The sequence below is a fragment of the Urocampus carinirostris genome, chromosome 8 (genome assembly GCF_059441175.1).
Source record: "Urocampus carinirostris isolate Australia breed hairy pipefish chromosome 8, RoL_Ucar_1.0, whole genome shotgun sequence".
Taxonomy (NCBI): domain Eukaryota; kingdom Metazoa; phylum Chordata; class Actinopteri; order Syngnathiformes; family Syngnathidae; genus Urocampus; species Urocampus carinirostris.
In genome coordinates, this window is record NC_142356.1 from 43,276,372 (window position 1) to 43,292,842 (window position 16,471).

The 16,471-nt window shown below is 39.8% G+C and overlaps 1 protein-coding gene across 3 annotated transcripts in view; it reads right to left on the reverse strand.

Moving 5' to 3' along the window:
- The window catches only part of LOC148361950 (uncharacterized), a 294,325-nt gene that overhangs the window by 182,059 nt on the left and 95,795 nt on the right, over nucleotides 1-16,471 (reverse strand). For all 3 annotated transcript variants that reach the window (XR_015851172.1, XM_088342799.1, XM_088342800.1), the window contains exon 2: nucleotides 1,523-1,598. Coding sequence is in view for 2 of the 3 variants with exons in the window: in XM_088342799.1 (XP_088198925.1) it covers nucleotides 1,523-1,598 (76 nt within the window). In the remaining variant the exon portion in view is untranslated. The remainder of the gene's footprint in view (nucleotides 1-1,522; nucleotides 1,599-16,471) is intronic.

The following is a 16,471-nucleotide window of genomic DNA, read 5'->3' on the forward strand; positions in this document are numbered from 1 at the left end:
AGTCCGTCTGCAAACCTCTGTTGATACAAGGCAAGCGTTTTTTGACCCTGACTCCCGCCTGTCCCGTTTTTGCACCCGTTTTTCCACCTTCTCGTTCCTGATCACCTCGTTTGTCTCAGGCCTGCTTTGATCCCGACCACGTCTGCTCGACCCGTTTCTGACTCTGACCACGCTTTTGCTCTCCTGACCCGGCTACCGACCTGTTTTTCCATCCCTGACACCACCATTGCCCGCTACAGAAAATCCACTTCCGTATTCGGATCACAACCCGAGTGCGAGAGCGACTTGCTCCCCGCGCCCAGCGAACGCCGGATCGTGGGCACAAGTTTTTCTCTTTCTTTCAATAAACTCGTGGTAAACGTTACGCAATTGACTCCTGATTCCGTTCTGGTCGTGACATTATTTTGAGTATAATAAGAAAAATGCTAATTTTCAAAATTACATTTATTTTTTGGCACATTTTATAAACTTTATATTGAAAATAAAAAAAAGAAAATTGTTCATTTTAACTTTTTCTTGAGTACATTTTAGAAACTTTTTTTTTTGTAAAATTATAAAATTGCTCATTTTCAGAATTACTTTTCTTATTCTAGGACATTTTATAAAAAACAACAGTAAAAAAAGATTTTTTTAAATGATTTTTTTTCTTATTTTAATATATGCAAACTTTTTTTAAATTGAATAAAATAATTACTTATCTTCAATATCACTTGTTTCATTTGAGTACATTTTATAAAGGTATTATTTATGAAAAATCATAAAATTACTCATTTTCACTTTTGCTTTTCTTATTTTAGGACATTTTACCAAACTGCTCATTTTCATGATTACTTTTTCATTTAAGTAAATTGTATAAATGTATTTGTAAAATAAGAAAACTGATGCTGGTTATGGTTAATGGCAGATCATTTTGCGGATTTTAAATCATTTTCTTATTTTAGTGACTTAACTTCACAGGGAGAAATCTTGCGCCATTTAACAGGACTTTATTTTTGTTGACTTTCATGATTAGAATAAAGTCGTTTTTTGCCTGCTAGCACAGACTGCTATTTTATGCTGTTCCTATCAGTTATATACAACTGGTACAAACTGACGTGAATTCTGCCATTCTGATTTAACAATGCATGCGCAGCTTGACTTTGTCACACTTGTTGACAAACATGCTGAGAGCTCTCTAAGTGTCTGGTAATAGTTGAGTTAAAAACCGAAGACAAAAGAAAAGAAAGAAACTACTTTTTGTATAAAAAGCACAAAAATTAGCCAAATTGAGCCATAATGAGAAGCCACCAGAGCAGGCGTGTCGGCGTCATTTTTACACACTTTTTCATTTATTAACTTCCATGTATTGCATGGTCTATAGAGTCAGACTGGCAAGAAACATGGCAATGGCAACAATTACAAGCATTTTCAAGCGTTTCACCAAGAATTCAAGCATTTTCCTGAAGTTGAAAACACATCAATAAAATTCAAGCATTGTCAAAGATTTCAAGCACCCGTAAGAATCATTTAAGGAAAACTTTACCTCGGCCAGAAAGCCAGCTTCCACTGTCAAAGGCTTTGGAATTCCTCAAAGCTCCACCCTCGTTCCCATGTAATTTCTGAGGAAGATGAGAAAGTGAAGAACACATTACACATATTTTTGATGTAAAAGCCAGGTTTCTGTGTAGTAAAAAGCCACGTTTGAAACCTTCTGTGAAATGACACTTGACACGTTATTAAACGTTTCAAAAGCTTCCAGGCTTCAAGCCAGGGCAAATGTTAGTCAGTCCAGCTTAGCATCCCGGAGTTAAATTGACGCCGACACTCCTGTTTTATACTGCTGGTGTCACTGAAATCTCTGACAATATATCGTCGTTTTCGCAGCCCTTTGTTTATGTTTATGTTTCACTGACTGGACTGACATAATACACCACAATTATGAGGAGAATCCCCCACTGGCCACACCCACTAAACGACAGTAACAGCTAATCCTTCTCCTGTTCCCTCCCTCAGCATATCAAGTGAGGCTGTGTGTGGTGTGAAAAAGAAATAACGTAAAAATAGTGTGTTGTTTCACAAAGAAAATTGTTGTGATTTTGCCAGCAGACTCAAACATAGGGAAAAAACACATAGTACTCAAAAACAATTGGATTTAATTGCAGATAGACTCAATAAAGAAACAAACAGTCAAAAACAATACAACAATCTGAATAATTTCCGGAGGGAATTTCTGGGTTTCATTAACCGCCAAAAATAAGGTATTACAGTACGTCTTTTTGAAATAGCAGTGACAATACGAGAAAAATTGAACAGGCCTATACTCTCCTTTTTCTCATGTATTGCAAGGGATTCGACACTGTATTGGCAGATATTTTAAAGAAATGAATCAATTGTTTTTTTCCATCCTAGCCTGGCCCCTTATGCCAAAATATTCAACCCAATGCGGCCCTCCACTTAAAAGGTTCCCCTACTCCTGGGATAGAATTCATTTATTATTATTATTATTATTTAAGACTCAGGAGTTTTCTCAATAACAATATTGTTGGGTCCTAAAATTACAAATATGACTCACCGAGTGTGTCTCTCGATGATATTTGGGAGTTACACCGTGCTGATGATTCACAGTGTTGGACCAATAACTCGCCTCACATCAATCAGTCTATAAACCTAAAAAGGGTAATTTCTATAATTACACCCAGCCTTGTTTTTAATATACAAATCCAAACGAGGAAACAGGATTGTAATACTTCGTCGATGGCTCTCAGGATTTCCCCTCGTGCGAGAGTACGAGGTAATATACAGGATTCATACACCAGATTCAAGCACTTTTCAAGCACTTTCAAGGTCAATTTTTCCCCCAAAAATTATTTTGTTGCCTTCGATGACTAAAATAAAGTCTCTACTTTGGCGCTAGCACACACTTTGTGCTATTTAGAGGTGTTCCTATCCATGATCTACGATCTTTTTGTGTCAGTGGGCTGCTATAAACTGCCATTCTGCTTCAACAATGCATGAACAGTTTCAATAGGTCACACTTGGTTACGAACACAGAAAAGGCATTATGGGTAATAATTGAGTTCAATACGGAAGACAAAAAAAGAAAGTACTGTATGTATTGTATTGTATTGTACTGTGTGTGATGAGACAAATTGGGACATGTTTTGATGAAATTGATCGCTCCAAGTGCACTTAATTTTTCAATTTTTTCCTTTTTGTTTTACTCCTAATTTATATTTTTTGCGTGTTTTTCTGAAGAGTTAATATTTGTAATTTTTATTTTATTGTTGTATTTTCAGGGATTTGTTGTTGTTCAGCGTGTAAAAAGATACAATTGTTTTGTATTTTAGATTTTTTTGGGTGGTTCTGTGAATATTTCAATTTATATTACATGTGTTTTTAGGGATACACTCCAAAACATATGAAAGTACTAATTACTCAAATTAATTTATCATTAAAAAAACGAAATATCTTAGGAGCCGTTCGAGAGCTGAAAAAGCCAGTTCTTCTCAGTGAGCCGAGCCAAAAGAGCTGGTTTTCTAAATAGAACTGTCCTCTTGGGTGGGACAAGAAGGGGGTGGTGCCGCTTAACATGACAAAGCCATAACAAGCCAGTAGACACAAACGTGTCCGCCTCATTATTATGCACTTTTTTGTATTTTTTTCTTTATTTATTGTGAAGTCTATACAGTCAGACTGCCAAGAAATATGGCAATAGCAACAATTTCAAGCATTTTCAAGCACTTCACCTACAATTCAAGCATTTTCCTGACCCTAAAAACCCAACATTAAAATTCTAGCATTTTCAAACATTTCAAGCGGCCGTACTAACCCTTCCCCATACTTTATTTCATGCAGAGTGGGGTAGCTACAATATTGCCTCCACTGAGTCAACTTCTCTCAGATGCCGGCCTTTGATCAGGGTGACATTAAAAAAAAAGGGTGTGGGGAGTGTGTGAAGGCAGGAGACAGAGGGTTTGCGGTGGTGTGGCGACTGCTTTTTCCGTTCCCTTTGATGCGGATTCCCACTGATTGAATAACTGAAATTTGGGTGGCTAAGCGGTGTCATGTGTCTGGTGCATGTACACTTTGTTTTGGTTCATACTTGATGATAAAATCATTGAATGTTTATTGTACTTTTATTCTGCTTGCAATGAAGAACGCTTATAATTCAAGGGCTTATTTTGACTTTTTGACTAACTAACACAGGAATGTCCAAACTTTTTAGAAAGCGGGCCAGATTTGGTGAACTGAAAATTTGTGAGAGCCGACCAACTGTTAGCCTGGTCTTTCACCCTTTCTCTCATGGTTTGTCTATGCCTTGACATAATTTTATATTAATTCAATTATTATATATTTCATTTGAATTTATTTATTTTTTGTTCATTCAATGTTGTTATACAGCAACTCATTATAAGAAGTGCTATGTGGTCTTCCTCAACTCCTGATGATTTTGTGAGATGACCATACCACTGCAGGTTAGGTCTTGGCACAGTTGGCAGGAGTCGTTCACAGGGACCAATGTGCCCTCTGATGGTGTTGCACTCCATTTCGTTAGTCACATGAGCTATGTATCTCATGTATTCTCTCATAGCATCGCATCTCCGTGGCCAGATTTTCCTTTCTGGCTTTACTGTGAGAGTCCTTGTTTCGCAAGCATAGAGGAAGATGGAAGTAACCAGCTCTTGCATGAGATTGATCTTTGATTTCACTGCTATGTTCTTGTTCCTCCAGATAGGCTTAAGTCTGGCAAGTGCGGCTGTGGTTTGAGCTATCCTGGCCAGGATTTCTGGTTCTAATCCCTCTTCTGATATGATCGCTCCAAAATATTTGGAAACAGGTTCAAGCTATTGGTGGTCAATTGTGATGTTAGTGATGTTACCATTAGGGTTATTTGTCATTACTTTTACTGATTTTGTATTACAGTACTTGATTCCATCCTATACTAGATTGATGCTTTGTCCTGGCATTTGACCAGAAAAAAATAAAATACATCCAAAAAAACTATATAAAATGTCCGTCCATCATCTGCACCACTTATTCTCACTAGAGTCGTGAGGGTGCTAGAGCCCATCCCAGGCATCTTCAGGCAGTGGGGAGGGGACATCCTGAACTGGTTGCCAGCCAGTTGCAGGGCACACACAAGGACAACCATTTACACGCTTACTTCTACCTAGTCACCAATTAACCTGCCGGGCACTCCGGTTTCCTACCACTTTTTCCTACAAGAAACCCACGCAGAGACAGGGAAACACGCAAACTCGGCGAAGGAAGTATGATTTGAACCATGAACTTTAGAACTGTGCCGCAGTCGTGCTAACCATTCAGCTGCCGTATATAAAATGTATTTCTTTTAAAATTGTAGGGAGGTGCTGGAGAGTACACATATGCGTCTAATCAACACCCACACGTGCAGTTTATTATTCAAGCTCTTTGTTAATGCCTGTGCCCGACTGCAGAGGTTATCACGTCATTGCAAATGTCAGGTTTAGTTGTTTTTTTTGTTTCTGTTTTGTATATTTTGTTTAGTTTTGAGATCACTTGTTTGTTTGTTACTTTGTTCTTTTGCTGTTCCTGGCTTTTCTAAATACAAAACATCATCCTTTTTTTGTGCACGCCTTCCTCACTTCCAGGTTTTCCTGCATGTGTGTGTATTATACATTATACAGTGTATTAACATTTTCTAAGAAATCTACAATTCATCTATATAATTAATTTTTATCTATCTTTCAATTTTTGAATAGTTTACACAGCAAATTCTCCAAAATCCTCGGAATGACAGATTCTTCCGAATAAATGGGTAAATAAGTTTTATCATCGCCTATGACAGGGGGCGGGAACATTTTTGACCCAAAGAGCCATAAGAACAAAAATGTTTTGATTTGTTTTTTGAGAGCGAGCTACACCATGTATTTTAAGACAAAATTAAAAAAAAGTAATACACAGAGCTATACACAGGGCATGCGCACTCAAACTGCTTGCTCAGCGCCGTTTGCAGTGTAGGTAAATATGTTAGTTTCCTCGTTTGCATTCTTTGATAAATGTTTACAAAAGAACTTCGCTCGCACCTTGTTTTGAAACCATTTTTTAGGACACTATTGAGCCTCAACACTCTTAAGCAACTGCAGGAGGCAGATGCATTTGAAGTGATATATTCATATCGAGATGGGACAAAGTCTCTTTCATTATTATTACTTCATAGATTTTATCAAATAATCAAACATAACACAGTGAAATAAAACGTTTCATCTCATCTCATCTCTCATCTCATTAGCCGTACCGCTTATCCTCATTAGGGTCGCGGGGGGGCTGGAGCCCATCCCAGCCATCTTCGGGCAGTCGGCAGGGGACACCCTGAACTGGTTGCCAGCCAATCGCAGGGCACACGGGGACAGACAACTCATTCGCTCATTCACATCTAGGGACAATTTGGACCGGCCAATTCACCTGAAATGCATGTTTTTGGAATGTGGGAGGAAACCGGAGTGCCCGGAGGAAACCCACGCAAGCACGGGGAGAACATACAAACTCCGCACAGAAAGTCTGGAGCTGGATTTGAACCCACGACAGGTTCCCATGACATGAACTGTGCCGCACAAGCGCTAACCACTGCGCCGCCGTGCTGCGGCGTGATAAAAAGTGCTGACGAATTAGCTTTTGTGTGGAAAGCGGGTTTAGCAGTTTAGTTTAAATTTTGTATAGCTCTCTCAAATCAAAATCAAAATATTTTTGCTTTTATGGCTATTTAAGTCAAAAAGCTTTAGGTGCTTTGTTAGCGCTTTTGGGTAAAAAGATTGTTTTGGGTTAAATTTTGTTCGGTGGCTAATCATCTTAACGTGTCTCACCAATGAACATAGATTGTTTAACGAGCTTCCATATAAAAGATGATTTAAGGTTTTCAAGCCAAAATAGGTGCTTTTGGTGTGGCACCTTGACTGTGAACTGTAGTTAGAATTTTGTCATCTATATACTAAACCAAACCTCTATCACATTGGTATTGTCTTGGCTTAACATGCTAAAGGAATATGGAAGTTTGAATTTGGGTTTGTCTGTTGGACTCTTTGTGCTTTGTGCCAAAGTTTTCGGTAGACCGTAAATTTTGACCTGGGGCAGCTCTCAGGCAGAGGGAGGTTACGAGCTGTCTGAGGGCCTACGCGGAGGAGACACCGCGCCATTCTCCTGGGAACGGGAGACCTTAAATCTGGACGAGCTGTCTGGGGGCCGACCGGGACCGGGCGGAGTCGACGCGCCATTCTTCCGGGAACGGGGACCAATGAGTACCATCAAAGGGGCGGAGAAGATGCTTTGCTGAGCAACTCGGAAGAAGAAGGAGAGTCGGTTTTTGGAAGGAGAAGCGTGCAGAGATTTGTGTGTTGGAAATAAAATCCACCCGTGAGTGAAAACGCAGGCTTCTGGGAACTTTCTATGCAGGAAAGAGCACGCAAATTGTTTGGATGAATGGTGATTGGGAAAGGTCACAAATTGGAGTCAGATGATTAATTTAAGTTTGTGTTGATTTAACAAGAAATTCCAACAATGCGCAACTGCCGGCAATACATATAAATTAAGTTATTTAGTTGCACAAATTCTATTTTATCTCCGAGCCATATGTACTCAAGAAAAGAGCCAATATATGGATAGCTAGCTATAGGCTCCTGACCACTGCTCTGACAAAATATTACTTCTATGAAAATGTATAAGAAAACAATTGACTTATGTAGCAAAAAAGGTTGATGATATGTAAAAGACAAAAATTTGTGCGAAGCTATTTGAAAAATTATTTATAAGAGCTGAGAATTGAGTGGCACATTTTTCAAGCAGCGTGTGAAGCATCAAATGGGTATGACACATGTGGCTGACAGCTCCCATCGGAAAAACAGCACAGCTGGATGTGAGCGCTGATAGCTAGTGACAAGGAGAATAAAAAGAGGGAGAAAGGAAAGGAAAGGACACTTGTCGATTGTTGCTAAAGGCTACAGAAGCTCCATGCCCAAAATGAAGTGTTCACAGCTAAAGCAATGATTCCATTGTGACAGTTGTAATTAAAAATGCAAGGATGCTTTGAATTGTTCTTGTTCCTTGTTACCTCAATGTCATTTGAAAAATGAATCCATTAGCTATACCAGCGTCACTAACGTCTTTATAGCTGAGTGTTACTGTTTTGTTACTGATTACCACCAAGGGCTACCAGATATACAAGTATCGATTCCATCCATTATCTGCACCACTCATCCTCAGTAGGGACGCAGGGGTTCTAGAGCCCGTCCCAGCCATCTTCGGGCAGTGGGCAGGGGACACCCTGAACTGGTTGCCAGACAGTCACAGGGGACACAGGTCCAGATAACCCACTCGCTTATTCACACCTAGGGACAATTCGGAACGGGCAATTAACCTCCCATGTATGTTTTTGGAATGTGGGAGGAAATCGGAGTGCCAGGAGGAAACCCATGCAAGCACAGATAGCAGATGCAAACTCCGCACATGAAGGCTAGCTGGATTTGATCTCATGACCTCAGAACAGTGCCGTGGACGCGGTAACCACTCAGCTGCCGTGCCGCCCTACCAGATATAAGTATTTTATGAAATAACAAGTTGTCAGGTTATTACTTAGTCGTTGCTATGGTATTATTATGTTATTACAACGGTATGATTAAAATAAGTCGGGTTAAACAGGCTCAGTCAACCACTAAAACAGCTGCCTTGTAAAAGGGCACTGAGTGATTTACAAATATACACTATAGGCTAAATTTAGAATAATTCTGGAAGAATTGATCGTGTATTGAAAGATACTGGTCATGTCAATTATTTCTCATTGCAGTTAAAAATATCAGACCTCCTAGAAAATTGCAATGATCCATCACTGGTGAGATATTTTCAGAACTCCAGTACTGTAGTTACAGAGCTATGCAGGGGTTCTTACAGGCCTACCTGGTGCTCGCTGACACCACATTGGTAACCGCTGGTCTAGAAGTTAAAAGTAGGTATTGTCCAGAAAATGCCTTTATTTAATTTAGTTTTTAATTTAAAAAAATTAGAATGTTTTACTCTGATTGCGGTTTTAAGAATAGAGCCAGATGATGTTTTAAGAAACACTCAAGAGCTAGGGACAAAATGGCAAACAAGGCACAGGCTTCTTAAAGTCACAACAGATCGAGTAACGTTAACATCAGGGGTCATCAACGTGCTTTTGGGCATCCAGGTAGCAATCTTACCTCTAAAATTGCTAAACTAAATCACTCGTAAATTAGGCCATAATTACAGTGCAGGCAGGAAATCGCTTTTTAAAAAATACATTATCATTGTATTATTTTTTTATCATTTCAACATTACAAAATAGAGATACAGGTCTGGTTTACTTTAATTATTGCCTGCACGATTAGACTGCGTAGCTACGTGACCTTTCTTACCTACATGACTACGTCAATGTTGCCCTGCAAGTTTACGTCGTTTTCTGAAGAAGCTGCTCTTTTACCTCGGCTCTCTTAATGAGCTGGTTCTATCGCCTCTAAACAGCTCTTCAGATTGTAATTGTTGCTTTCACCCATACATTCCTAATTATAATGCACATTATGCATAACGTCACTTACAAAGGGGATCAAATACAGCAAAAAAAGGCTAAAAAGGCAACAAAAGAGAACAAAAAATAAAAAAACATTAAAAAAGAACCAAATTCTAGTGAAAAAAGAAGTAAAAAGGCAGCAATATGAAGAAGCAAAAAAATACAGAAAAAAAAGAAAAAACAGGAAATAAAAATAAATAAATAAGTAATAAGTTACTTGTCAATGACCTTATTAATGAACACAATCTTAACCTTATTGGCCTTTGTGAGACCTGGTTAAAACCAAATGAGTTTGTAGTGTTAAATGAGGCTTCTCCCCCTAACTTTGTAAGTTCGCACTTGGCACGACCATGCAAAAAAGGTGGAGGTGTTGCTCTTATATCGGAAGGCAAGTTGAAATTTACTCCTAATACCCCTACTGGTTTTAAAACGTTTGAAGCACTTGTTATGAGGTCCTTAATGTCAACACAAATTTATTTAGTTGTTGTGTATCGCCCACCTGGACCATACTCAAATTTTTGGGATGAATTTTTCGAACTGTTAACAGACTTATTAACTTATGCGGACAATGTTGTAATTATTGGTGACTTTAATGTTCACATAAACTCCCCATCAAATTCACTTGCAATTGCTTTTAAGTCACTGATTGATATATTTGGTTTCAATCAAATAGTTGATGTGCCCACTCATAAAGATGGGAACACTCTAGATCTCGTTCTGACCTGTGGCGTAGTAGCCTCAAATGTTACAGAGTTACCGTATCCTAATGCCATCTCTGATCACTATCTTGTTAAGTGTGAGGTGCTGTTTAATGTTTACTGTGATAAGGAAAATTTAGGCTTTAGCAGTCGCAATATCCGCCCTAAAACAGTATTAGCCATAAAAGAACTATTACCTACGGTAACTGCAGCCGTCCCTTCGTACTCTGGGTCTGTTGACTCACTTACAAACAACTTCAATACCGCTTTGGTTAATGTTCTTGATTCTGTGGCGCCCCTAGGGCATAAATTTCGACCTAAGAAGAATACACCTTGGTTTACTGAAGAAACCAGATTAGTCAAACAAGGTTGCAGAAAACTTGAACGAAAATGGCGCACTACAAAGCTGGAGGTCTTCCGACTGGCCTGGTGTGACAGTTTGCTGAAATATAAAGTAGCTCTTGCCTCAGCTAAAGCTTCGTTTTTCTCTAAGATTATTGTTAAACATAAGAATAATCCGAATTTTTGTTTGACACAGTGGCGAAACTTACCAGACAACAACTTAACCCAAATAGTTGCACTTATTCTGCTAACGACATTATGGAATTTTTTAATAAAAAGATTCAACTAATCAGGAATGAAATTTTAAAAGAACGCTCTGTATCCTCTTCCTATCTCAAAGATGTGGAGGTGTTAGGTAAGGACTGTGTCGGCGGTTGTTCAGAAACATTCTCCAGTTTCAATGATTTGTCCCTTGATAATCCAACACAGATGGTCAGTAGGGCCAAACAAACTACATGCCTGTTCGATCCGTTTCCAGCTTCATTGGTGAATGATCTGTTTGGGATCTTAGGACAATCAGTTTTAAATATTATTAATATATCGCTATCCTCGGGTATTGTTCCTGTAGCCTTCAAGTCTGTCGTCATTAAACCCACACTTAAGCGACCTAACCTTGACCCAGAAAGCCTAGGTAATTATAGGCTAGTGTCAAATCTGCCATTTTTTGCAAAAGTACTTGAAAAGGTCGTTGCACAGCAGCTAAATGACTTCATGTCAGAAAATAACCTCTTTGAAACTGTCCAGTCAGCATTTAGGGCAAATCACTCTACCGAGACAGCTCTTGCTAAAGTAACCAATGATCTCTTTTTAACAATAGATTCCGGTGCCTCATCAATGTTACTGCTGCTGGATCTCAGCGCTGCTTTTGATACTGTCGACCACAACATATTATTGGTTCGTCTAGAACGCATTGGTATCTCAGGAACTGTACTCTCGTGGTTTATGTCATACCTGTCAGATAGGATGCAATGTGTTAACTATGGCCCCCTTCTTTTTAGTATTTATATGATCCCGCTCGGTGACATTATCCGCAAGTATAATATCAGTTTCCATTGCTATGCAGATGACACTCAACTGTATGGGCCACTGGAAACAACTGGACATTTAAGTTGTAAAAATCTTGAGGCTTACCTTACTGAGATTCAAAGATGGATGTCACTTAATTTTTTACGCCTTAATCCAGAAAAAACTGAAATATTGATTATTGGTCCAGCTCACTGTCGTCAGTTGTTTTCAAACACTACCCTGAACCTAGACAAATGTAATATCACCCATAGTGACTCGGTCAAAAATCTAGGTGTTATATTTGATCCTAATCTGTCGTTTCAGTTACACGTGAAAAATATTACTAGAATAGCTTTCTACCACCTCCGTAATATTGCGAAGATTCGTTCGATGCTGTCCCAGTCAGATGCAGAGGTTTTAATTCATGCGTTTATTACTTCTCGGCTTGATTACTGTAATAGATAGATAGATAGATAGATAGATACTTTGTTCATCCCCGAAGGGAAATTCACATGTATTGCTTTGTGGTCTCCCGATGTCTAGCATTAAAAGTTTGCAGCTGGTTCAGAATGCGGCAGCTAGACTTTTGACTAAGACCAAAAAGTTTGAGCATATTACTCCTGTATTGGCCAACATGCACTGGCTCCCAGTCAACTTAAGATGTGACTTTAAGGTTCCCTTATTAACATATAAATGTTTGCATGGCCTTGCACCCTCTTATCTCTCTGATTTGATTCCCCCCTATGTTCCTGCACGGAGTCTGCGCTCGGAAAATGCTGGTCTACTTGTGACTCCGAGAGCCAAGAAGTCTGCAGGCTCGAGAGCGTTCCCCTTACGGGCCCCGGTGTTATGGAATGCCCTGCCTCCGGAGATAAGATCTGCAACCTCAACGGAAGTTTTTAAATCGAGGCTTAAGACACACTTTTATTCCAAAGCTTATGATTGATGCCCACCTCATATTCTGTATTGTCGTGTCTTTTTCCGACTGCCTGCCTGGTGGTGATGCGAAGGAGAAGGACAATTTGAGATGAGTCAGCGGACCAGCGTCTGACCTGCAGCATGTCAACCCCTGCATTTACCAGCTGGAAGAGATGGGAAGCAGCGTCGTGGCCGTCATAGACTTTCTGGACTAGTTTACAGGCTGGGGGCGTCGTTGGTGTCATGCTCTTTCCGGACATCTTTAACATCTTACCTAGTGTTTACTATTCTGTGTACAGTAATTCTAATTGTAATTCACCCTGGTCAATCCTGGAAGGGGGATTACCACATGTGAGGTATTTTCTCAAGGTTTCTTTTTTACCTCACACTGAGGTTTTTGAGTTGTTTCTTGCCCACATGCTGGTTTAAGATCAGGTAATTGTGCAATTTTGTAATTGTAATCCTGTGCAGTCCTTTGAGACATTTTTGTGATTAAGGGCTATATAAATAAACGTGACTTGACTTGACTTAAAATAAAAAGCTATAAAAAAGGAAGTAACCAAAGAAAACATGAAACTAGAGAACAAAATAAGAAAAAGGCAAGAAAAAACATGTAAAAAGCTAAAAAAAAAAAAAAAAAAAAAAAAAAAGGCAACATTTTTTTAAAAACGGTACAAAAATAAAGAAGAAAAAAGGAAGAAAAAGACATGTTTTTTGGGGGTCTCTTTGATTGCTCACAAGGCAACAAACTATCCCAGATAGCTCCACTCATTCTGCCCACGACATAATGGTCTTCTTTACGAAGAAGATCCAAAGCATACAGGAAGAAATTGCTACAGGAAGAAATTGCTAAAGACAGTATTATTTCAACACATACTAAAGCACTCAAATCTATAGATGCACGACATGGTGGCTGTCCAGGGATTTTGTCCCGTTTTAGTGAACTGTCACTCGATAATCTTAAACAGATGGTGAATACGGCCAAACCGACGACTTGCCTGTTCGACCCGCTCCCAGGTTCACTTATTAAAGGTCTCTTTGGCGTTCTTGCACCTTCAGTTCTAAATATTTTAAACATATCACTGTCCTCAGGTGTAGATCCAGCTACTTTTATGTCCGCCGTCATTAAACCCACACTGAAACGACCCAACCTTGATCCAGAAAACTTATGTAATTATAGACCTGTGTCAAACCTACCGTTTCTTTCTAAAATACTTGAAAAAGTAGTGGCACAGCAGCTGAATGATTTCATGTCCGAGAACAATCTCTTTGAATCAATGCAATCAGGATTCAGGGCTAACCACTCTACTGAGACAGCTCTGATTAAGGTAACCAATGATCTCCTACGGGCAATGGACTCGGGCGCATCATCACTTTTGCTGCTGCTGGACCTTGGTGCTGCATTTGACACAGTGGACCATAATATCTTGCTAGAACGGTTGGAAAAATAGATTGGTCTCTCAGGAAATGTCCTATTAAGGTTCAGATCCTACCTCTCAGATAGGACACATTGCGTTAAATATGGCGAATTGACATCTGAGCCATTTAGTGTTACTTGTGGTGTTCCGCAGGGTTCAGTGCTTGGCCCCCTTCTTTTCAGCATTTATATGCTTCCACTAGGTGATATTATTCGCAAGTATAATATCAGTTTCCATTTCTACGCAGATGACACTCAACTCTATATCCCGATGGAGGAATCTGCCACACTAAACTGTGGAAATTTGGAGGCCTGCCTCACTGAGATAAAAGAGTGGATGTCACTCAATTTCCTGCGTCTTAACTCTGAAAAGACTGAAATGTTAGTTATTGGTCCATCTAAGTCCCGTGACTTATTCTCTAAAACCACTGTGAACATAGACAATTGCCACATCACACAGAGCGACTCACTTAAAATTTTAGGTGTCATTTTCGACCCTGATCTGTCCTTTCAAACACATGTGAAGAAAATTACTAGAACCGCTTTCTTCCATCTCCGTAACATTGCTAGAATTTGTCCTATACTGTCTCAGTCGGATGCGGAAATCATAATTCACGCGTTTGTTACCTCCCGTCTCGACTACTGTAATGCACTACTTTCCGGTCTTCCGATGACCAGACTCAAGAGTCTCCAGCTGGTACAAAATGCTGCAGCGAGGCTTTTAACAAGGACAAAAAAGTACGATCACATCACTCCAATTTTGGCTAACCTGCATTGGCTCCCTGTTAGCCTAAGATGCGATTTTAAGGTTCTCCTATTATTATACAAAATCATACACGGACTTTGCCCCTCATATCTTTCAGATCTGATCACCCCCTATGTCCCGGCCCGAAGCCTTCGTTCCGAGAGCGCCGGTCTTCTGGTGATCCCAAGAGCCAAGAAGTGTTCCGCTGGTTCGAGAGCGTTCTCCATCCGGGCACCGGTGTTGTGGAATGCTCTTCCCCCTGAGATCCGATCTGCAACCTCAGTGGAAATGTTTAAATCTAAGCTTAAAACTCACTTTTACTCTATAGCATACGAATAACCTAAACCTCTTATATGTAATAACTTGTGAAGCCCTTAGATACTAATTGTGATTAAGGGCTATGCAAATAAAAATGACTTGACTTGACTTGACTTGCTCTTGTGATGCATTCAAATATTTGCGAATTATTTGATTGATATTTTTGCCAAAATTGTACTTCCACTAAATATTGTGAATAATTACTTTTTAAAAACGTAAATTTCTTGTAATAGTTGTAGATGGCAGCGCACATGATGGATGCTGCGGCTTGTTGCTCTCCAGCTAATCATCTATTTAGATAGATAGATAGATAGATAGATAGATAGATAGATAGATAGATAGATAGATAGATAGATAGATAGATAGATAGATAGATAGATAGATAGATAGATAGATAGATAGATAGATAGATAGATAGATAGATAGATAGATAGATAGATAGATAGATAGATAGATAGATAGATAGATAGATAGATAGATAGATAGATACTTTATTCATCCCCGTAGGGAAATTCACACTTCCAGCAGTCTACCCTGTTGTTTATTAACAGATGAACATGATGCCCTAGGGGTGCTTGTAGCGAAGTGGATGACGTCACGCCAGTCCAAAATTTCGACATCCCTGCGGCAGATGGAAAAGTTTTCTTTGTGAAAATCCAGGGATACACCACCTCGTGTTAGCAAGTCCGCCTCCTCTCCGATTCTCCCCGGTTTTCGTGTCTCTGTTTAGCGGCGTTGAAGCCGGATTGCTCCGGGTAGCTCCGGGTGGCTACACGTTAGCGTCCGGAATGCTAAACGTGAGCCACGTTTCCGCAAAACACAGCAACTGCGCTCCCTGTGCGCTTCGATGTTTTCCACCAGCACTCGATGATCTTATTTGGTCGTGAGTTCGCATTTACCATGATTACGGATGGTACCGAAGACTTATAACGCCGCTAGCCGCTTCGCTAGCTCCGGCTTTTCCTCCACCATAGGCCCCTTCATCACGCCGGCACGAGAAATCTTCAGGGCAAGGAGTTGAAATTCCTCGAATAAACGCATTTCTTGTGCGTTAAAACCCATGTCCATAGGATAGAAGTAATCCATAGTGTAAATTGGGTGGGCCTCTAAATTTCAACTTTTCGGGCACTTTTTATACCGCCTATGATATCCCGAACGAGCTACAAAGGGATCCGGGATCTTCGTGGTCAGCCACTCCACCTATGAAGCGACGAAGGCGCCGTAAAAACAGAAAACAGAAGCGGGGTTGTCGTGCGGGGAAGTGTGTGAAGCGTGCGAAGTCGAAGGAGCAAAAAGGACACGAAGATGTATCTAATTCAACCATTATTTCTTTATCGATCTTGCGGGTCAACCGACGCCTGAAACCCAACGCACCCGAACGGCGACATCTTGTGACGATCTCTTCAAAGACTTTAGCTAAGTTAAATGATTCAGCAAAGCTAAAATTTGGTCTTTTAAATATTAGATCGCTTGCTCCTAAAGCTTTACTTGTT